Source organism: Salmo salar, chromosome ssa03, assembly GCF_905237065.1.
Source record: "Salmo salar chromosome ssa03, Ssal_v3.1, whole genome shotgun sequence".
Lineage (NCBI taxonomy): Eukaryota > Metazoa > Chordata > Actinopteri > Salmoniformes > Salmonidae > Salmo > Salmo salar.
The window spans coordinates 77,342,389-77,365,894 of NC_059444.1; the positions used below are offsets into that span (position 1 = coordinate 77,342,389).

At 42.6% G+C, this 23,506-nt stretch overlaps 1 protein-coding gene across 7 annotated transcripts in view; it reads right to left on the reverse strand.

Moving 5' to 3' along the window:
• Window positions 1-203: 203 nt before the first annotated feature.
• The window catches only part of LOC106601728 (C-Jun-amino-terminal kinase-interacting protein 4), a 50,036-nt gene continuing 26,733 nt past the window's right edge, over window positions 204-23,506 (reverse strand). For 2 of the 7 annotated variants that reach the window (XM_045715488.1, XM_045715490.1), the window contains 26 exons: window positions 21,963-22,050; window positions 21,656-21,749; window positions 21,369-21,502; window positions 20,497-20,508; window positions 19,242-19,299; window positions 17,655-17,807; window positions 17,368-17,419; window positions 17,018-17,148; window positions 15,616-15,672; window positions 14,056-14,232; window positions 13,232-13,361; window positions 13,031-13,123; window positions 12,542-12,664; window positions 11,878-12,070; window positions 11,459-11,668; window positions 10,991-11,180; window positions 10,702-10,818; window positions 10,372-10,452; window positions 8,063-8,130; window positions 7,535-7,683; window positions 6,855-7,026; window positions 6,018-6,131; window positions 5,415-5,459; window positions 3,395-3,571; window positions 3,093-3,236; window positions 204-3,021 (listed from right to left, as the gene is read on the reverse strand). In XM_045715488.1, the coding sequence (XP_045571444.1) occupies window positions 2,903-3,021; window positions 3,093-3,236; window positions 3,395-3,571; window positions 5,415-5,459; window positions 6,018-6,131; window positions 6,855-7,026; window positions 7,535-7,683; window positions 8,063-8,130; window positions 10,372-10,452; window positions 10,702-10,818; window positions 10,991-11,180; window positions 11,459-11,668; window positions 11,878-12,070; window positions 12,542-12,664; window positions 13,031-13,123; window positions 13,232-13,361; window positions 14,056-14,232; window positions 15,616-15,672; window positions 17,018-17,148; window positions 17,368-17,419; window positions 17,655-17,807; window positions 19,242-19,299; window positions 20,497-20,508; window positions 21,369-21,502; window positions 21,656-21,749; window positions 21,963-22,050 (3,081 nt within the window). In that variant the 3' untranslated portion in view covers window positions 204-2,902. Of the gene's footprint in view, window positions 3,022-3,092; window positions 3,237-3,394; window positions 3,572-5,414; window positions 5,460-6,017; window positions 6,132-6,854; window positions 7,027-7,534; window positions 7,684-8,062; window positions 8,131-10,371; window positions 10,453-10,701; window positions 10,819-10,990; window positions 11,181-11,458; window positions 11,669-11,877; window positions 12,071-12,541; window positions 12,665-13,030; window positions 13,124-13,231; window positions 13,362-14,055; window positions 14,233-15,615; window positions 15,673-17,017; window positions 17,149-17,367; window positions 17,420-17,654; window positions 17,808-19,241; window positions 19,300-20,496; window positions 20,509-21,368; window positions 21,503-21,655; window positions 21,750-21,911; window positions 22,051-23,506 lie in introns of all 7 variants that reach the window. The other 5 variants (XM_045715485.1, XM_045715489.1, XM_045715486.1 and 2 more) reach the window with 4 other exon arrangements.

A 23,506-nucleotide genomic window follows, 5' to 3' on the forward strand; every position in this document is an offset into this window, starting at 1 on the left:
CAACTGAATGCCTTCAACTGAAATGTGTCTTCCGCGTTTAACCCAACCCCTCTGAATCAGATAAGTAGTATTTGTGTGTGACGTTATGCTGCTTCCTGGCTGTCAGCTGTGGAATGCATTGAAGCACAACTGCTATGTTAACTTGACTTCTAAATGTCAAACAAACAATCAATGAATCAATCAGCTGAATCAATAGTCATGAATTCCCAATGAAATTGAGTTTAATAGATTGTTAAAAATAAGGTTATGATGCTGTTTTAGCAAACATTTACCAGGAGAAACCACAGTTATGGCCATACGGCTTTAGGGGCCCAGAGAAAGGCCTGGTACATACTACAGACCATCCTCTGGGGTACTGGAGATACACACACACACACGCACACACACGCACACACACGCACGCACACGCACGCACACACTCAAATGCAAGCCACACACACATGCAGACATCCACCCACCCAAAACGGTGGCAGTTAACAGGGATTTGAACCAAGTAATACATAGCCGTGTTCTTTAAAAAAAACATGCATAGCTTAGTACCATGAATGTGTTGTTCTCCTGATCAGTCCACAGACGTTACTGGACTGTTTAGCTTTGATCCTTGTGTATTTTCCATTTTCTATTGACCACGGTTTCATTTTATGGCACCATTATTACTGATCAGTTTGAATATTCTCCTATTATGTTTTTTTCATGTAGAAAGTTACATTCTGAACCACCGAGGCTCAATAAGAAAAATAAATACTGGAATGGCTACAACACGATATGAACGTTATTTCTTCTGAATTGGAAAATAAACAGGCCAAGGCCTAACCAATCCCAACCCAGTTTGTTTTCTTCAAATATATCAAATGAAACACTTGTCTATCGGTTTTTCTGCTTTCAGGTTACAGACACCATCAGAATACAGATTCATTTATAGAAGTGTCTCACAGACAACAAGTACAAAGAGCACAAAATCAAAAGTAAAAAAAGTTATTTGAATGCATTTGTAAAAACACAAAAACAAATGAAACACAAAGCAAACTTAGTTCTGTGTGGACAATGATTTTTAAGGTGCAACGTAAACACTTCCGTTCATTAATAAATTCCCTGTGAAATATACAATTTTTCAGAGATGAAACCTTAAAAAATATATATTCATCATCAAATCCTTGCTATTATGACTTTACTTAAAACCCCCAGAGAAGATGCAAATGGATAATGTTAGATACGAATGACATTTTAATATTCTTTTCATACTTAATTTTTTTGTCCTTTGGTAACTGGGTACACCTTGACAGAAATAAATAGTCCGTTACACCCTTTTCCCCTAAAATAGTTAGCACATTTTTAGTATAAGTGTACATTACCACGGACGGGTGTTCTACTTCAAGCGGCCTACATTATGTTTAAAAGTGCCAGGGAGCTCTAGCATGAGGGAAGACCCTAAATTGCAGCAGGAGCACATTTCCCCAAAATGGCAGAACAGAGAGTTTGGCCCAAAATGGCAGAGCAAGCAGACATTTGGACGGAGATACAGTACAAGACTTCCCCATGCAGGCTGATACTAACTTTGGCACCGTTACAATACTTCAAAATGGATCTTTTCTCCCCGATTACGTCAAGAAAGTGAGGAAATAAGAAAGGCTTTTTAAAGTATTGGAACAGGGCCCTACATTACATCTCACAGTCCTTTCTACACACATAGGTGCCCAAACATTGCTCACATTACCAACACCACAAAGGTAGCAAAAATAAATCTGTTTAGTTCAAAGGTTACGATCTAAAATGCTCGACAGTGAACCCACACACATACAGTCCCATATCATAACTTTACAAAATAAGATGTCATCAATTCAGTAAAAACCACTTAACCATTCCCTTTTGTCTTCTGTTTCTAAACATACAATACTGATGTTCCCTTATTTAATGTAATCTTAAATCTACATAATGCAGTTCCTCATCTCTGTTGACTGTACTGTTATTTTAATTATTTGTTCATCCTGTGCCATTATTGTATGTGCAGTAAATACCATATAAGAAGTTTGCCTCACAGGAAAATGACATTATTTGATCCTTATTCAACTACGGGAATTACGTAGCACCTACACATGGTGGTACAGTACATATGTAATAACCTGGCATAATAAGCCTGTCCCTTTAAAGTAACTGTCCAGTGTTTCCAGATTTCAATGAAATATGACCTATAATTAATGACAATACAAGTGAAATAGTTTTCCTAGTTTTAAAAATTAAAATATGTTAAAAAAAAAATGCTGCTTTCCTATGGAATGGTGTGGGCTTACCCCAACAACAGAGTGGGGTGGGCATATACCGGTCATTAAAAATATTTATGTGAGTAGACCGCTGATTGGCCAGCTCATCCTCCTCAGGAGGATGACATCATCCTCAATGAGGAAATAGCAAGCATTTTTGAAACGGTCTGTTTGAGACACAAGTTTGAGGTGGGGGGTTTTGAAGTGTCAACAACATTATTTGAGTATGAGTTAACAGACTTCTAAAACTGAGATTTTCACTGGACAGTTACTTTAAAACACTGAGCTGCATTTATACCGCAGTCGACTTCTAGAATGTCCTGCAGATATCTGGAGCAAGTGAAAACAACGGTTTGAAAAGGGCCCGGTGAAGTGCACTGCATTTAAAAAGAGTGCACTTATCTATCCCATGTGCACTTATGAGGAGTTGACTTCCCTACTTCACTTTAACCTTGCCTGGCAAACATTAGGGCCCCAAATTCATGGATACATTTAAAACAGACACTAAAAGAATCCTTAGCAACAATGTAGTCATCCACAGTAGTAATAATAATATCAATAATAACAACTTAAACCCTAAGGGAGGGGCATGCGGGGGGGTTGTGCGACCCAGTAGTGATGTGGCAGTCTAGTCTGTGATTGGCTCACTCCTGGCAGGAAGTGACTTGCCAGACGATGATGTGGCTGCGTTCTGGTTTGGCGGGGGTGGCCTGCTTCATGGTGGGCTCCGATAGGCTGCCATCCACCTCTCCTACATCATCACCTGTTGAGGAGAGATACGTCATATAACGTCATACACCCCCCCACACACACACACACACACACACAACTCACCCATTCTGAAGTCGATGTAGCCTTCTCCTCCACTCATGACCAGGAAGGTTTTGGCAGGTTCAGAGGTCGCCATGTCAGACGACTCACAGGCGGGGTCATCCGACCCAGAATCCCCTCCTGGTCCGGGGGACGGGATCACCTGACCTGGAACAGGAAGTTAAGTATTGAGTACTTTCTAGGTCAAGTTCAGGAAGAAAACTGAATGAAACAGGTAGGGACTACCTGCGCACAATCATTTGAATTTTCTGTTTCAAAATGTTTCTCGTTGCACACCCTAATGATCACTACCCCTTGCTGCTTACCTGGGACGGCTGCAAAGAACTTGACTGCGTCTCTGTGTCCGTGGAAACACAGCTGTGCCTGTGCCATGGAACAGTAGGGCACGAAGCTGCCTGGCAAAGTGCTCTCCGTGCCCTCCTCACTGAACACCCGCACGGCACCGCCAGGGCGATTTGGCACTGCACCCGCTGTCTTGTTGGCTACAACGTCACAACAACAAGAAGACAACTATAGAGTTAAAAACAAAACCTATAGAGTAATGATGTCAGGAAAAACTCCTGGCCTTAAATTAAGAATTTCTTAACTGTAATGTTTTGCGAAGTGAATCCATTTAGCTTGTTATCCATCCATAGCAAGCGGCACACTACAAAGCCTCCATTATAAACTGGATGTTCGAGCCCTGAATGCTGATCGACTGACAGCCATGGTATATCAGTTCGTATACCACGAGTATGACAAAAAAAATATTTGTACTGCTCTATTTACGTTGGTTACCAGTTTATAATAGCAAAAAGGCACCTTGGGTGTTTGTGGTATATTGTCCATATACCACACCACCTTGGGCCTTATTGTGTAAATATACCACAAGGCCATGGGTGCACTATGATGACATCACAGCCCAGCTCTTGCCTGGAGTAAACAGACAGATGACAGCATGTGTCATATGGAACAAGGGGGTGAAACATGACTCAGACAGAAAGAAAAGAGTGATTGTGAAGATGGGAAGAAGACTGAAAAGAGGAGAGAGAGAGAGCGCGATGGAGAGAGAGAGAGAGAGAGAGAGAGAGAGAGAGAGCGAGAGAAAGAGAGAGAGCGATGGAGAGAGAAGGAGAGAGAGAGAGAGAGAAGGTTAATGGAAAGGATGTTGTAGATTGTGAAATGTGTCAGTAACTGCAAGGCCATCCTGAAAACACATACAGTCGACCCAAAGCCAAGGTCACGCTGTAAACATGCTACACTTGGAAAGGAAGGAGTCATTATGAAATGAATGAATGGAGTGAAACGTTTAGAAACAATACAGACAAGTTAAAACTAAAAGACAGGTTATGGGTCGTCAACAGAGCAACAATGACTGCGATTGCCCTGCACAGACAAGGAAGCAGTCAGTTGGGTCTGTCTGTTTGTCTAGCTGCATAGAGAGAAGCAGAAAACTAACTGTTGTCTGTCTGTTTGTCTAGCTGCATAGAGAGAAGCAGAAAACTAACTGTTGTCTGTCTGTTTGTCTAGCTGCATAGAGAGAAGCAGAAAACTAACTGTTGTCTGTCTGTTTGTCTAGCTGCATTGAGAGAAGCAGAAAACTAACTTAAGGAGAGACCAGAGATCCACTACTAGGATCAGAAACAACAGGCAGGGAGAGACCAGAGACCCACTACTAGGATCAGAAACAACAGGCAGGGAGAGACCAGAGATCCACTACTAGGATCAGAAACAACAGGCAGGGAGAGACCAGAGATCCACTACTAGGATCAGAAACAACAGGCAGGGAGAGACCAGAGATCCACTACTAGGATCAGAAACAACAGGCAGGGAGAGACCAGAGATCCACTACTAGGATCAGAAACAACAGGCAGGGAGAGACCAGAGACCCACTACTAGGATCAGAAACAACAGGCAGGGAGAGACCAGAGACCCACTACTAGGATCAGAAACAACAGGCAGGGAGAGACCAGAGATCCACTACTAGGATCAGAAACAACAGGCAGGGAGAGACCAGAGACCCACTACTAGGATCAGAAACAACAGGCAGGGAGAGACCAGAGACCCACTACTAGGATCAGAAACAACAGGCAGGGAGAGACCAGAACTGACCAAAGAGCACAAAGCAGGCCCAAATACACAGAGAGGAGGATAGAGAGAGAGAAGGGTAGAGAGGAAAAGAGGAGAAGATGCAGCTATATGGAACTGACTAGGAATAGAAGCACTAGAGATAGAAAGGGCAAGACAGCAGGAAAGAGGAGGAGGGATAGAGGGACAGAGGGAGAGAAACAGAGTAGTAAAGAAAGAGAGAAGTCTGGTTAAGCTTGCTGTGTGCTGGAGACTCACCCCTGAGGCCCCTCAGTAAGACTCCATGCTGAGGAGGACCTATAGCTTCAGTGAAAGAGGCAGGAGAGGAGGAGGGATATATGGGGCAGTGGAGGAGTAGAGAGTCTATGAATACCCACTTTCTCCTTTACAGACAGCTAATTGGAGCTGGTTCATTCACTGTATGAGTGTTAATTAAGCAGGTGTACTGAGGCAGCTCAGCAGGACAGCCACTAGCTGGCTCAGCCACAGACATTAAACCCTAACTGTAACCACACTGCTAACCTTATGCCTAACCTTAAATTAAGACCAAAAAGCTCTTTTCTGTTTTCATGACTTTTTACAATATAGCCAATTTTGACTTTGCAGCTGGCCCATCAAGTGGAAATCACTCAATAAACGTCAACCTGCGTGAATGAATGGGCCAAGTTAAGTAGATACACCTTTTCACCATCCAACAACTTCATACAGTGGCTTGAAAAATATTTGTTGATCGTTACGTTGTTATAAAACTTGGTCTTTTGAGGGACGTGAACCTTTTCAAGGGGCAAGGAACAATGAATGAGGGAAGGTGAGGAGAGGAGGCCATCTTAGATGACTGAGATGTAGCTCGTATGGACTTACCTTCTGACAGCGGGATGGAGATGATGACACCATTTCCTGTTCCGACCCACAGACGGCTACAGGATATCATGAGGGCTGTGATCCTGACGAAGGAGAAGCCCAGTTTACCCGTACCTAGAGAAGGGGAGAGAAGAGAGAACAGGGTCATAACACTGCATAAACTCATGCTAAATTGACAGTGTAACAGGGTAACGTACACTGAGTGTACAAAACACTTCCCATGACAGACTGACCAGATGAATCCAGGTTAAATTTATGATCCATTATTCATGTTAAATTCACTTCAAATCAGTGTAGATGAAGTGGAAGAGACAGTTTAAAGAAGGATTTTTAAGCCTTGACACAATTGAGACATGGATTGTGTATGCGTGCCATTCAGAGGGTGAATGGGAAAGACAAGAAATGTAAGCATGGTACTGTTTTGATGATAAGTGTTTGATGTGATTTTCATTTGCATTGATGTCAGAGTGGTTAGAGGGACAATAGAGCCCTGAGTACCGGACCATTATCGACCTGACGGCCGTTAGCGAGTTGGGTACTACTGTAAATCAAATCAAATCAAACTGTACCAACGCATGTCCAGAGTGCATAAGAGGAGATTACTGTGAATCAACGGTCATGTGGAATTTGACTGAGGTCATGACTCATGACGCCGGTGTGGTGGTAATACGGTAACCGCAACAGCCCTAAGCACCATCATTCATGTATTCCCCATGCATTCTACTGAAACAAAGTTATTTTTACATCTATCATCCTAAAACTCCTCTGCTTTGTCAATGTCAGTACCCCATGCCAATAAAGCTGTATTGATTTGAACAGTGAGTCAATGTACAGTACCCAGCATCTTGGAGACGTAGGGCTCTATGTCGACGTCCTGGAGGTGCTGGTAGGTGTGGGCGTGGAACAGTCTGAGGGTGGAGTCCAGGCGGATGGATACCCAGATCCCATCTCCCACCCAGGCCAGCTGACGCACCTGACTCTCCTTCCGGGGGTGGGCGTCAAACAACTTCTACACAGGAGGAAATAGATAAGTTAGCATTATAACCATGTTAAACCACACTATATCACTATTAGATATTGCACAGACATCATGGGCTGATATACAGTGTATAGTCTATTTAATTGTGGTTGTACATTTGAGAGAATACACAAATGTTAGATCACAAGAAACATAAGACACTGATCTCAAAAGGTCAAAGTGGGCTGGAGTTATTCTAACCTATGTGGAATAAGTCACCAGAGGGGCTTTATCAATTTCATGGATGAAAGACTTAAAAGTAGAACTACAACAATTAGGACAACAAAACATCTTCAAACCAAAAGGGAGATTATACAATAACTTAGTGTCATTTTGTGAAACTTCCTTTTGGGAATTTTGGAAAAGACTTCTAACGGCTGTGGGGAAAGTCATAAGGATTCACATTTATCTAGCACTTTTCCGAAACACAAATCGCTTTACACTGTCCCCCCTTGTACCATCAGAAGGTTTACAGTATAAACCATGTCAGATGATGTACCTCTATCCTCATGGCCTTGGGTTGGATGACGTAGATCTTGTTCCTGTAGCCACACCACACCTTGTCATGCACCACTGTCATACAGCGGATAGAGTGGTGCGGCCGGCCCAGGTCTAGTAGGTGGTAGTTGGTCAGATCCCACTGTCCATCTGCATAGGGAGAAACACACAGAGAAATGACATGCCTGTGACACAAAATGGCTGCCAAGCCGTTTTACTCCAGGGAGCATCACAATAGCAGGTTGACGTTTATTAGAGTCTGGTCTTGGAGGCAGAACTGAGCGATTTCCGCTAGATAGGCCAGCTGCAAAGTCAAAATTGTCTATATTGTGAAAATTCATATGAAAACACACATTTTCTTTTTGGTCATTATTTAAGGTTAGGGTTAGGCATTAGGGTTAGCAGTGTGGTTAAGGTTATGGTTAGGTTTAAAATAATATTGTATTACTTTGTGGCTTGGCCAGCTAGAAGATTCATTACAAAAACAGTAACCTGCATCACAACATGGCTTGAATCAATGCATCCTTACCCAGGCCTCTGTGGAATATAGCCAACGTGCCATCCGACAAGGCAACCAGGACTCTTCCTCTCACATGCCTGCAGACAGAGAGCACACATAGACATGTCTGGTGAGATATACATGGCCTGAATACTCACTACAAGACATGTCTGGTGAGATATACATGGCCTGAATACTCACTACAAGACATGTCTGGTGAGATATACATGGCCTGAATACTCACTACAAGACATGTCTGGTGAGATATACATGGCCTGAATACTCACTACAAGACATGTCTGGTGAGATATACATGGCCTGAATACTCACTACAAGTACTGTCTGTCTCTCTTTGGGAACCTTTGTGTGTGAAATAATAAAAAAATCATATCAATCATGTACAGTACCAGTCAAAAGTTTGGACACACCTACTCATTCAAGGGTTTTTATTTATTTTTACTATTGTCTACGTAGAATAATAGTTAAGACATAAAAACTATGAAATAACACATATGGAATCATGTAGTAACCAAAAAAGTGTTAAACAAATCAAAATATATTTAATATTTTAAATTCTTCAAAGTAACCACCCTTTGCCTTGATGACAGCTTTGAACACTCTTGGCATTCTCTCAACCAGCTTCATGTGGTAGTCACCTGGAATGCATTTCAATCAACAGGTGTGCCTTGTTAAAAGTTAATTTGTGGAATTTCTTTCCTTCTTAATGCATTTGAGCTAATCAGTTGTGTTGTGAAAAGGCAGGGGTGGTATATAGAAGATAGCCCTATTTCATATTATGGAAGAACAGCTCAAATAAGCAAAGAGAAATTACAGTCCATTATTACTTTAAGACATGAAGGTCGGTCAATCCGCAAAATTTCAAGAACTTTCAAAGTTTCTTCAAGCGCAGTGGCAAAAAACACCAAGCACGATGATGAAAATGGCTCTTATGAGGACCGCCACAGGAAAGGAAGACCCAAAGTTACCTCTGCTGCAGAGGATAAGTTCATTAGAGTAAACTGCACCTCAGATTGCAGCCCAAATAAATGCTTCACAAACTTCAAGTAAAATACACATCTCAACATAACCTGCCCAGGGACTGCGGTTGAAAATGAGTCGGCTGGCTAAAACCGGCACTTTTACTGAAACGTTGATTAATGTGCACTGTCCCTGTAAAAAAAAAAAAAACTCAAACATCAACTGTTCAGAGGAGGCTGTGTGAATTGGCCGAATTGCTGCAAAGAAACCACTACTCAAGGACACCAATAATAAGAAGAGACTTGCTTGGGCCAAGAAACAAGAGCAATGGACATTAGACCGGTGGAAATCTGTCCTTTGGTCTGATGAGTCCAAATTTGAGATTTTTGGTTCCAACCGCTGTGTCTTTGTGAGACGCAGAGTAGGTGAACAGATGATCTCCGCATGTGTAGTTCCGACTGTGAAGCATGGAGGAGGAGGTGTGATGGTGCTTTGCTGGTGACACTGATCGGTGATTTATTTAGAATTCAAGGCACACTTAAGCAGCATGGCTACCACAGCATTCTGCAGCGATACGCCATCCCATCTGGTTTGCGCTTAGTGGGACTATCATTTGTTTTTCAACAGGACAATGACCCAACACACCTCCAGGCTGTGTAAGGGCAATTTGACCAAGAAGGAGAGTGATGGAGTGCTGCATCAGATGACCTGGCCTCAACAATCACCCGACCTCAACCCAATTGAGATGGTTTGGGATGAGTTGGACCGCAGAGTGAAGGAAAAGCAGCCAACAAGTGCTCAGCATATGTGGGAACTCCTTCAAGACTGTTGGAAAAGCATTCCTCATCAAATCAAATGTTATTTGTCACATGCGCCGAATACAACAAGTGTAGACTTTACTGTGAAATGCTTACTTACAAGCCCTTAACCAACACTGCAGTTTAAGAAGAGTTAAGAAAACAATTACCAAGTAGACTAAAATAAAAAGTAACACAACAAGAATAACAATAACGAGGCTATATACAGGGGGTACCGGTACCGAGTCCGTGTGCGGGGGTACAGGCTAGTTGAAGCTGGTTGAGAGAATGCCAAGAGTGTGCAAAACTGTCATCAAGGCAAAGGGTGGCAACTTTGAAGAATCTGAAATATAAAATATATTTTGATTTGTTTACCACTTTTTTTGGTTACTACATGATTCCATATGTGTTATTTCATAGTTTTGATGTCATCACTATTGTTCTACAATGTAGAAAATAGTAAAAATAAAGAAAAAACCCTTGAATGAGTAGGTGTGTCCAAACTATTGACTGGTATTGTATATAAATGACCTTGAGTACGAGTGGAGTCCTCAGAGTACTCACACTATGTTGAGGATGGAGTCCTTTAGCTTGATGGCGTGGAGACACTTCTTCCACCGAGCCACAGACGAGTGCACATACAAACTAGAGAGGGAGGAGACAAGAGAGGAGACAAAGATTAAAAAACACAATCCCAAAATAAATGGGGATGATTTTCTACAGATAATTATACAGATCAGGATGCATAAACAAAAATAAAGATTAACAGAGAAATTACTAAAAATGTATAATGCATTTTTCTTTTCTTGACCAAAGAGATTCTACTGTATATTCCATACTCATTTATTTCTGTGTGGCCCTAGTGGCCCCTGGTGACCACTCCCTTGTCCTCACCATCCGTTCTGGGCCCCCAGCCACATGGTGGGCAGGGCGCTGCTCATCCTCTGGACGTCCTCCCCAGCAGGGAGCATGTCGTCGGGAAGAGAAGCCTCGCCCACCCCCTCCTGGTCCCTGAGAGACAGAGAGAAAGAACAAGGCTGGTGAGCTTTAGTGTATCAAACACACATTAAGAAAGTCATACATTCATTAATTACTCATGTATATAACCCAGTGCCTTAAACAAGGGACCAGAGTTCTCCCTGGTCAGGTCACTACTAACTAGTACTAGGTCAGACAGTCTCACCTCTGTGTTTCTGCAGTGGAGGACTCATGGTGGCCGGCTCCCAGAGGGTCTGTGAACACGTGTTCTGTGTAGGTGCCTGGCTGACTGACGACCAGCCCCTGGCTCTCCTCCCCCTCCTCTGTAGCCTCTGTGGCCTCTTCCGCCGTGGGGACCCCATCCTCTGCAGGACTGGGCTCTCTGGACAGATCCACTGTTGGGTGGAGGTAGGGGGAATATGTAGAGAGAAAATATTACAGTAAGTATGCATTAGATACAAAAGGATGATTCAGGGTGGAACCCAGGGCATACCCCAGTTTTATTGTGTGTGAAACACTAAAACCCCTCATTCAACTACTCCTGGTTGAATCAAATGGGTTAGTTCTGGGCAGGAACAAACGTCTTCAAGCCCTGTATCTCTCCAGGACTAGTGATGGAGGTGACCACTGCTATAATGTCCTGAACCACGGCCAGTTCCTGTGTCTGTGTTACCTGAGCTGTGCTGAGCCGGGAGGTCATTGAGTCCTGCCCCGGCCATCTGGAGGACGGCGGTGGTCCCTTCTGTTGCCAAGGCGCCGTCGCTGCCAGTGGAGCCCAGACTGGCCACGCTGCCTGTCAACGACACGCCATCAACTGGCCCGGACTCCTGGTCCTGGGGTACAGGTAGCTCCTCCCCTGCAGGGTAGTCTGTCTCCAACACACCTGAGAAACAGACATGTGAAAACACACAGAAGTGAGCCACACACACAGTACCGTTTTATTCATTCCATTCAGACATTACAATGACCCCTTCATCTGATTGAAAGTAACACCAGTCAACACTGACATATACAGACCCATCTTAATACTATAAATTCCTCATAAACTGTACACAAACATACACACACTACACACAAACATCACACACAAACCTGGTATGCTGGCGATGCAGAGGACGTGTGAGTTGCAGGCGTAGAAGCTGTCCAGCAGGTCAGAGGGCTGGTTGGCCTCCAGCACCATGACTTTAGTAGAGGAGTGGGTACTGGTACAGATCCACACCCTGCAGGACATCTCATCCTGCAGACGCAGCTCCTTCTCCTTCTCCTGGTCACCTTTCTCCTGCTCCTGGAGCAAGGACAGGACAGACTGATCATGAGCAAGGACAGGACAGACTGATCATGAGCAAGGGCTCCATTATACCAGGACTAGTATGTGTAAGGGCTCCATTATACCAGGACTAGTATGTGTAAGGGCTAACAATGTTGACTTGACTGAGCCCTGTCATGATGGCTTGAGGCCAGTGCTCGTAAATATGAGAGCTTTAACTTGTATCTGTATGTATTACTATCCAGTCTTCTTTCTCCAGTAATTTACAGTACAAGCTCTCAAAAACAGTAATAAGCTGTTTTAAACACACTTATATTGTAAAGTTCCAGCATACAGTACTTTTGTTGACTGATATACAAGCTCTCAAAAACAGTCAGAAGTTTCCATATACTGTCCTGTGATCCTGATGAGACACCCTCCTTATGTCAAGGTGCTTAAGGTACGGGTAAACCCCCCTTGGCCAACATGCTCAAAACACCTCCCCCTTACCTTGTTCTCTGTCTCTAAATGGTCCAGGCTGCTCACAGAGCCCTTCCTGCTCTGTCCTTCCAACATGGACCCTCCCTCTCTGATCTTCCCTCCTGACAGGTTCACACCCGCAGCACACCACAGCTGCAGACACATCAATCAATCAAACAGCGTAACATTTATAGACATTGCATTTAAAAAAGCTCAATACACCACAGGAGGTTAGTGGCACCTTAATTAGGGAGGCGGGAACGTGGTAATGGCTGGAGCGGAATGAGTGGAAAGGTATCAACAACATCAAACACAAAGTTTCCATGTGTTTGATGCCATTCCATTTGCTCCATTCCAGCCATTATGAGCTGTCCTCCCCTCAGCAGCCTCCATTGCGAAACATGTATTATACTTGTGTATCACAACTTGGTATTCAAATGTTGCATTGTGCACAAAAGTAATGTATGTTTTCACAGATCAAAATGAAGTTAACTTAATCCCAGTGTGTGCTGTGCTCACCTTCATAGAAGCATCTTTCTGGTCCAGGGGCCTCAGGTAGACTGGCACAGGTAGATTCTTCTCTTTGTTCTCTGTTGGGCCCCCGTTCACTACCTGAAAGGACACACAAGATGTCATATAAAAAATTAAAAAAAACTTGGATATGGTTATTATTGCGAACTCTCTCCCTCTCTCTCTCCCTCCCCTCCCCTCCTCTCCTACCTTAGATTTGCTGGGTAGACTCCATCCATGGGCCTGTACCTGTCCATCCTCCTTCTGCATGTGGGCTTTGACCTGTCTGTACTGGGCCCTCTTTTGCTCCCTACGGGACGGAGAGGCAAATGGGTCCATTCTGACAGGGAGACAAGACAAAAAGGGAATTTCATTATAAAAAATTACATTATGGGCTGGTTTGCTGAATCCTGGAATAGAAAGCACTGTCAAATGAGATTCTCCAATGAAAAGGCTTTGAGGTCCAGAAATATGCCCAATATGGGTCATGAGAAACAAGCCCTAGGAGTATGTGAACGTTTGTGTAGCATGGTCATGAACAGTTGTAAAATAGAACAGGTCATGAACAGTTGTAAAATAGAACAGGTCATGAACAGTTGTAAAATAGAACAGGTCATGAACAGTTGTAAAATAGAACAGGTCATGAACAGTTGTAAAATAGAACAGGTCATGAACAGTTGTAAAATAGAACAGGTCATGAACAGTTGTAAAATAGAACAGGTCATGAACAGTTGTAAAATAGAACAGGTCATGAACAGTTGTAAAATAGAACAGGTCATGAACAGTTGTAAAATAGAACAGGTCATGAACAGTTGTAAAATAGAACAGGTCATGAACAGTTGTAAAATAGAACAGGTTATGAACAGTTCTAACCATCATAAGTAGTTGAACCACATATCCATGATTATATTATAAGTGCTGTGTAATACATGGAGTGAATGACCATGGCTCATCATGGCAGAGGTCAAGAGAGGAGTAAGGAGAGATACAACAGTACTAACACATGACAGAATGAGTGCTGTGTCACTACTCACTCCTCGTTGAGGAAGTCGAAGGCCTTGGACTTCTCGGTGGGGAACTGGGAGAAGGTGCTGCTCCTCTTCTTCATTCCCCCTCCTGCAGGGGGCGTGTACTTCACCTCCCTCGCCTGGGACTCCGCCTTCTTCATCACTGCTGTGCTGGAGGAGGAGGGGCTAAAGAGGCGGCTGAAACTGCGGGGGGAGAGAGAAACCATAGGGATGCGAAGGGGGGTGGGGGGTGGTATAGGGAGGAGCAAGGCCGGGGGTCAACCACCAACCAACAGTAAACAGTCACCCACCACCACCACAACCACCACCATCACCTCAAGTATAGTGAAGTGAAGCATGCTGGGGATTTGGGAATGTTGATTAACAGAGCCAAGGCCCACCCATCACAATACCACTCGTGGCCCCTTAACTGAACGGGAGTCATACATATTAATATAGTGTTATAAGCCTACATACAGTACATTAGTACTGTACATTAGGACACCTACACCTGTGTATTTCTGTGTTTGTATATACGTTTTGGCATATGTTATCTGAATGTTAATAGCAGATAGTAATCTGATAGTGTGGGACAGATGGTAATCAAGCAGATAGATTTCAATAAACTGCATAACATGTGATTACAATGAGCTCCACAGCACAGTAAGAGGAAAGAGTCCCATGTTAAGACAGTCAGTCACAGTAAAACTCACAGGGATGAAGGAGGACACCTCTGTCAGTTGATCAAAAGAAGCATGCAATTATATTTGTATTATTTTCTTCATATGTCTACACATCATACTGTAATGGACAGTAGATCTTACAAGAGTGCGCATTAATAAAGAGTTGGACATATTTAAATCTCTGCATTACAGCAGGTTATAGGCCTATTGCAGAATGAAGCACTTGTCCATACATTGTCCTCTTAACAAATAAAACTTCTGAGAGGACATGAAGGAGATACAATCAGCTGACATAGACCTCTCCCTCTCAGCAGTCTTTAAGCAGACTAGCAGGACAACGTAAGGCAACAGAGGCAGGAGGGAGGGAGGGCAAGAGAATCACATTGGACTGATTTGTTTGTGGATTGGATGGAAAACATGAAGAGTAGTACACATCCAGGATATGTCTATTGTTCAGGGGACTGTAGCAGACCTGGGTTCAAATACTATTTAAAATTGTTCAAATACTTTGAACGTTTGCTTTATCCTGCATGGACTGCCAGGTGGGCGGGATATACGCAGTAGGGAATTTTCTATTGGTTCCGTTGCAATAGGCAAGCTCAATCAAGCAAAGCTAAAGGATTTGAAAGGATTTGAAATAGTATTTAAACCCATGGCTAGACTGTAGTTACTGTACCAAGGGGCAAGAGAGGGATGGCTATGACTTTTAAAACATTTACCTAAGACTGAACATTTAATAGCACATCCAAAAAGAAAGAAAACAGGGATGGAATTTCCAGAATGTTAGCATATGATATCATGTTGATAGTGTTGGATACATCATATCAGAAATGTATATAATTCCTATGAGTTAATTCGTACAGGTAGGTAGTCATTGAAGGAAAGATTATTTGAGACTGCTTACAATTGCCAGATGCTGGATTTCTTCTTCTCAGTAAGGGAAGGGTTTTCTCTGGAGGCTCTGGTAAGACAACACAACATCATGTTAAAGAGACAGTTCAGCAGAATTACTTACGACATTGGTTAATTTAACAAAACCAAAGTGTTGATTGCAGTCACTCCTTGTCCATAAAATGCCTTCTAAGTAAAGAGATATTTAGATAACTATGTAATTTCTCTGAACTATCCCTTCAACTCATTCATTTAAATTGGTAGAGCAAGGATAGAGCAGAAGGATGATTTCAGTGGAGTCTCAGAGTGGAGATTAAAGAGTGTATATGAAAGGGGTTGTGGAGAAGGAAACCCTTCACTAGGCAACATAGTATTATGTTTCATTCTATTTATTAACATTTGATCTCCAAAAATGTTTATTTACTTTTGAACATTCTGGACGTTTGGTGTTCTGAAACAATGGACTTTGACGTCACTCTGGGAACCAGTTATTAAGCAACTGCAGCATATTACTACAGCAGAGGCCATGGAAACAACTGGGGAAAGGATTAATATGTTGTGTCCATAATCCTTTGCCTATTCCTTCATATAGGTATCTGATTCTAGAGAAGAAAAAAAAGAAATATAATAATAATATATACATTTAGAGCCTCTCTCTCTCGTTAGCTATGGCTATCCAACACTGGAACTCTTCCATGTCAAGGTAAGCTTTTGGTTTAATAAATGTATTGCCACTGGGCTCACCAGTGTAACTGCTAAACTGCTTACTGACTGTACACCGTACTGCATGATTGTAGCAGGTTTACTAACACATTAGTTCTAGTAGATATGTTGACTATGACATTAGCTAACATGGTGACAACAATGTAGGCTTGGTGTAGTGGTTAGCGATCATTTGCGCCTGGTCACAGACAGCTGTTGTGCTGTGCAATGAAGTCCACAAGCGAAGGGAAAAGGTGAGAAGAGGAGAGAGCGTGGATGTGAGAAGGAATCATACAACAAACAAAGTGATTATGCTGTTTGTATGTGGCTTCTATGAAAGTAACCTGTGTTTGCGGGTGATCAGGGGTGTATTCATTCTGCCGATTCTGTTGAAAAACAAATCTTAAACGGAAGCAAGCAGAAAAGAATGGGGAATGTGAATGACATTTATCCAATATGCTGTAATAGAAATAAGGCCATGCTCATTTAAAAAAAATTGTCCTCCCTGATCTTAAATGGCACCGACCACCACTGACTCAAGTGTATAGCAGTGGCCTAGTTTCAATCCTTGTTTAGTGGAAAATGTGGCGATATAATTGACCAAATTGTTTAATTGGCCATATTGTTTAAAAATACATGGTTAGCTGAGGGATTGCATTGTATACTGGCTCTATTCTATTCCCTTCAATCCTACTCTCTCCTCTCCTCCTCACCTGATCATCTCTGTCCACCTAACAGCCTCCTGTAATTCCATCAGTCTCTCCTTGTACTGGTTCCTTTCCATGAGGACTCTAGCCATCTCTATCCTGGTGAACCTCTTCCTCTGGGCTGTAGGAACGTCACTCTGGAACACCAGAGAGAGAGGGTGTTTTTATTGGTCAGACATACAACGCACCAATCATAGTAACAAGCTGAATTTTAAGGAAGGTACATTTTGCAGCAATATGATAAAAATATACATTTAATAGTGATTACAATATAGAAAGGGGTACCACTATAGGACATGAAGAGGTACAGTCACATTATACAGGACAATGTTATACATATGGTAAGAGGCACTCACATCCTCTTCCTCGTTTGGCTTCCCTTTCACCTCCTCCATCTCCACACGCACTCTGGAAAAACAGAAGAATTGGTTCAATCAGGTTCATCAACAATATTCTATGGCATGTGTTCATGTTGAGAGTTTACTCTTGGTGATTTCCCTAATTGGTGGCCATATTAATATGTTGTGTTGCTGTTGTCAAATCAAATCTGATTTGTCACATGCGCGGAATACAACAGGAATACAACACCTTACATGATCAGTTGTGTGTGGTGTGTTATCGTGCGTTGTTCTTATTGACCCACTTCTTGAGCTCCTCCTCCAGCTCTCTGTTCTTCTCCTCCAGGTTTTTCCTGGTCTGTGTCACGGCGTCTAGTTCCCCCTGCAACACTTCTTTCTCACACGACAGCTCATCCACCCGCGCTATCAGGTCATTCTTCACCACATTCAGAGCGTTCCTACAGGAAACAAGGGGGGAAAGGAATGAATGTGACACCTTACAACACTGTATGCAAGATGTTTGTGTTATGTTGTGCTTCCAGTATATAGCATTCCAGTGAGCATTTCTCTTTTGCCAAGATTATTCATCCACCTGACAGGTGTGGCATTTCAATAAGCTAATTACACATAAAAGGCCACTCTAAAATGTCATATTTTGTCACACAACACAATGCCACAGATGTCTCAAATTGCCACGTTGACTGCAGGAATGTCCACCAGAGCTGTTGAGAATTTCATGTTCATTTCTCTACCATAAGCCACCTCCAACGTCGTTTTAGAGAATTTTGCAGTACAGCCAACTGGCCTCACAACCGCAGACCATGTGTATGGGATCGGGTGGGCGAGCAGTTTGCTGATGTCAACGTTGTGAACAGAGTGCTCCATGGTGGCGGTGGGGTTATGGTATGGGCAGATAACATTATGACATATTGAGGCCCATTGTCATGCCATGCATCTGCCGCCATCACCTCATGTTCCAGCATGATAATGCATGGCCCCATGTCGCAAGGATCTGTACACAATTCCTGGAAGCTGAAAATGTCCCAGTTCTTCTATGGCCTGCATACTCACCAGACATGTCACCCTTTGAGCATGTTTGGGATGCTCTAGATCGATGTGTAGGACAGCGTGTTCCAGTTCACGCCAATATCCAGAAACTTTGCACAGCCATTGAAGAGTGTGTCACGTCCTGACCAGTAAAGGGGTTATTTGTTATTGTAGTTTGGTCAGGACGAGGCAGGGGGTGTTTGTTTTATGTGTTTCGGTTTTTTTTGGTTAATGTTCTATGTTAGTATATTTCTATGTTCGTCCTAGTTTTTCTATTTCTATGTTTAGTTTATTGGGTTGCCCTTCAATTGGAGGCAGCTGTTCCTCGTTGCCGCTAATTGAAGGTCCTGTTTAGTAGGGGTGTTTTTTCATGGGTTTTTGTGGGTAGTTGTTCCATGTGTAGATGTGTGCCTTACAGGACTGTTTCTCGTCGTTGTTTTTGTTTAAATATTTATTTTGGTTTTCTTCAAAATAAAGAAGATGAGTATTCACATTCCCGCTGCGCCTTGGTCCCATCCTTATGACAACATTCCACAGGCCACAATCAACAGCCTGATCAACTTTATGCAAGGAGATGTGTCGTGCTGCATGAGGCAAATGGTGGTCACACCAGATACTGACTGGTTTTCTGATCAATGCCCCTACCTTTTTTTTAAGGTATCTGTGACCAACTGATGCATTTCTGTATTCCCAGTCATGTGAAATCCATAGATTAGGACCTAATGAATTGATGGAATTCTGTAACTTAAATCCTTGAAATTGTTGCATGTTGCGTTTATATTTTTGTTCAGTATAAATGTCAAATAAATCTAAAACTATACCACTCTCAGTAGTGGTTTTCTTACTTTGTCTCCATTAGTTGTGTGTTCTCCGTGATCAGGTTCTCAACCTCACGACCCATACCTGTAAACAAGGAGCAACACCGAGAAATGAACTCGTTTTCTGCTTTGTGTTCATACAACTGGAGTTTATAGAACAGCATGTATAGAAGGCCTGGATAGATTCTCTTATCTATCAAATAGTTCTTAATCTACTATGTTTTTCAATCTTTATCCAAAATAAATCTATATTTATGGAGGTGCATTTACTTCAATGGATGAACACAGTCATATTGACTGACTTAAATATTCATATAGATATAATAAAGAATCAGTCCATTCAGGGTGTTAAATATCATAGTGAGATATTTCTAAGAAATACGAAACAGGGACAACCCCAACAGCCACCAAACAGAACATGTTACATGTCGCAACAGAGAAGGATGGAGCGAGCGGGTGAGGTCTTACCAAGCAAGCTAAGATCTGAGAAAACCATGCAATCCAAGTCAAGCAAGAGAACGAGAGAGAGGTGGAGAGAGTGAGACATGAGGTATGTATGAGAAACACAACGGAGGAATGAGAGCTAGGGTACTCCTAACAGGCTAGTGGGGAAAGAAATGAGTTACAGTTCTAGGGTAGAGAGACAGTTGGGAAAGCTAGAGAAGCTATAAAAACAAACACACAAACTAAAACTATTTAAGCTGTAAAGTAAAAATGTGTTATTAAAGCTGTTAGAGTTATTCTTCATGCTTATAGTGCATGTTAGACAGAAATCAGTATAACCAAAGCAGTTATATGAAGAACAAAAATGTTCCAAATGCATTTAGCCCTTCTAACAGCTTTCATATGTCCGGTTTCATCCTGTGATCCAACTTTTGTTGCCACTGTAATGCTAGCGAGGAGCGGGGGTCAAATGCAGGTCAAGGCAGTAGTAGTAGAGCTATGAGCTGTCGATATGAGGTGGTGAGAGGGCGAATGTAGAGCAGGGATGGGCAACTGGTCCTGAAGGGACATAGTGTATACAGGCAGGCTTTTGTTCCAGCCAAGCATTAAAACACACCAGATTCACAAAGCCTAATAAATTAGCCATGGTTTTCCAATATAGAACATGTTTGCTTTAATTAAATCAGGTGTGTTTGGGTGGAGCAAAATCCTGCACACACAACTGCAGATACCTATCCCTGGAATAGAGTTTTTTCTCTGAGGGCATAGAGAGAGGTATCGGAGGAGAAATAACAAAGGAGAAGGAGCAAAGGAGAGGTTTTGAGGTCATAATACACACCAGAGTACTCCACTGGGGTTAGGGACAAAAGCCAGAGGAGAGGACACAATGAGGAGAGAGAGAGGCGGGTTAGACACTGATGGAGCTAACAGCAGAGAATGACTTTTAACTTATACAAGCAGAATTTCTAAATCCAGTTTAGCTTTGTTTTTACCTAACAGCAACGGTTATTTCACTTCAGTGCAACAGCCAGTGTGTATTAGTGAGCTGAATGTAGTAAAATAGTGTCAGTTTATTGTCTAACTCAGTGGCCTGCTACTATAGTAATTCAGGAGTTAGCATGTATTGAAGACAGGAGCAGGAACAACGTAGGGAGGTCACCTGGGTAAACAACACACTTAGACACTCACAAGGGGTTAACACAAGTCATCCCAAAACTAGTTAAACTCCATCTGTCAAAAGTCATCCCAAAACTAGTTAAACTCCATCTGTCAAAAGATATTCCAAAACTAGTTAAACTCCATCTGTCAAGAGACATTCCAAAGATAAACTTTTAAATGAATCCAATGGTTGAACTTTGTAGTTGACAGTGTCACAGTTTGTGCGTCCATTTTTTTGAATAGATAAATCTTCCCAAAAGTTGCTGTAATGTTGGGGGGAAATGAATACTGTTCCTTGAAGGTGTCAGGCTTAATTTAGTTCTTACAGTATAGCTTATATAGAAATCGATCCTTGTGTTGTAATTCATCATAACGTTACTACAATGTTACTACAACATTACTAATATGCTAATAGCAACAGATCGTTAAAGGTGTTATATTTCATTACCATAAAGTCACTACAGCGTTATAACAACGTTACTACAATGCTAAACGCTACACATCCTTGGAGGTGTTTTGCTGCTATAGGAAAGAGTTCCTTCCCTCACTTACCCAGCAGGTCCGCCCCCTCGTCCACGTCTCCGATGACGTCCCCTATGCCTGCAGACGACAGCTCTGCAAACAGAGAGTCTGTGTTGCGGTCAAACGCCATGTTCTCAATGCCAATGCCTCCTTTGGTCGGGGTGCTGCATAGTGGAGGGATTAGCAGTTAGCATTTAGCAGATTGTACAGGAGTAATACCCAATGTATTTCAAGGTCTAAATTGTAGTCTCAATTTGTCAATGAAAGAGACGATTTATCCCAAGTTGACTATATGGTTATGGTTTTGTAGGGGTTACCTGGATGCTTTGTATCCACTGAGGTCCATGTCCAGTTCAGGGGTGGACTCAATGATGTCATGCACCTCTGAGCTATCCTCGTTCTCTGGCAAACCTACAGGACACGTATAATACAGAATAGAATCAAATCAAAGAGAACTTAATTATGTGCTATTAGATCATCAAGAATGGCTACAAAGACAAATCTCTCTGTCATCTACCATTGTAATACTTGTCGTGAGGACTTCGTTGCAGTATCGTGAGTAACATTTCATACCCACTGATATTGACCTGTTCCCCAGTGCCGCCAGCAACTCCATGCTCTTACTGTTTGGCCTCTCCCCTTCCATGGCGACGTCCGAGGCTGTGGTGGACATGGGAGTGACCGACTTCGGGCCAAGGTCCGACAGCTCGTCCTGCAACCACAACCGATAGGGTCATCATAGAGGTCATAGAGAGGTCAAGAGTCAAAGGTTAACCCTAACCCTGACCTTGACCCATTAAGGGATAACATTTTCCTGAACTAGGGCCCGGAGTTTTTCCTGGTAAGGTCATGTGCGGGGGAAAAACTCCTGTCTCTAGTGCTAGGTACAGTAGAGACAGGACAGGAACTAAAGAACACAGGGACGTCACCATGGTAACAGGTCAGACAGGGGAGACACCACAACACCGCCTGGCTTAAAGCAATCACACTGGAGCTGGGGACAAAACTAAACAAGCACTAGTTACAGACATTGAGGATACAAGTAGTACAGACAGAAACCCATGGCCTGTGACTCCCATCAACTTCCAGAAAAAATGTATTCTATTATGAGTCAGTTAAGAACAAATTCTTATTTACAATGACGGCCTACCACAGCCAAACCCGGACAATTCTGGGCCAATTGTGTGCCGCCCATTGGGACTCCCAATCACAGCTGGATGTAATTCAGCCTGGATTCAAACCAGGGTCTGTAGTGACGCCTCTTGCACTGAGATGCAGTGCCTTAGACCACTGCGCCACTCGGGAGTAAAGATCTTTCATTTTAATATATAACATTTCTTAAGGGTATTTCTTTGAAGTGATGACTTTTTCATTGGGAGAAGCTCTAAAAAACTGAAATTGGTATCCATTATTCTGTACAATAATCAAAAAAGAATTTGATCGTAGATTATCTATTTTCTGTAGTTTGAGCTCAGGACCAGGACGTTGACTGGGACAAGGAAGGGTAGAACACAGTCAACAGACAGCTAATACACACTAATTCACATCAGATCACAGGGTTCACATGGACTTCACAAGCGGTCAGAGGTCAACAAAGAACATAAACCAATCATGGGCCCAGTGGGGAGTGCCATTCCTTCACTGAGAGACAACAACACAGAACACACACACAACTCAAAGTTCAGCTCATAACAGAAACAAAACACAAGATTCACTATGAATGACAACACAATAATAAGTGATCTAATCTACAATGTTAGTCTACATAGAGTACAATAAGATATAAAACTACAGAGTGTAGTTCTACTGTGTAAAACTACAGAGTGTTATAACTACGAAGACTTATTTAACTACGGAGAGTGGTATACATGCTAAAACTGTGAGATAACCACATACTGTGAGACAATTTACTTCCAAGTTCATGTGAAAAAAATGAAACGGAGCTAGGACAGCAACAGCGTGTGAAAGAAGTACAGCTAGTACCATGCAGTTTGGCAAAATGAAACACGACAACATAGAAGCTGAATGGAACCACGCCTTCCCCACTCTACAGACCACTGACTGATCAAAACAGCTCATTTTAGGGGGGAAACTAAATGGAGGTGATCATTGATTGTTCCTTTAGCTCACTGAAGAGGATCCATCTAGGATTTGAAGGGAAACCTGAC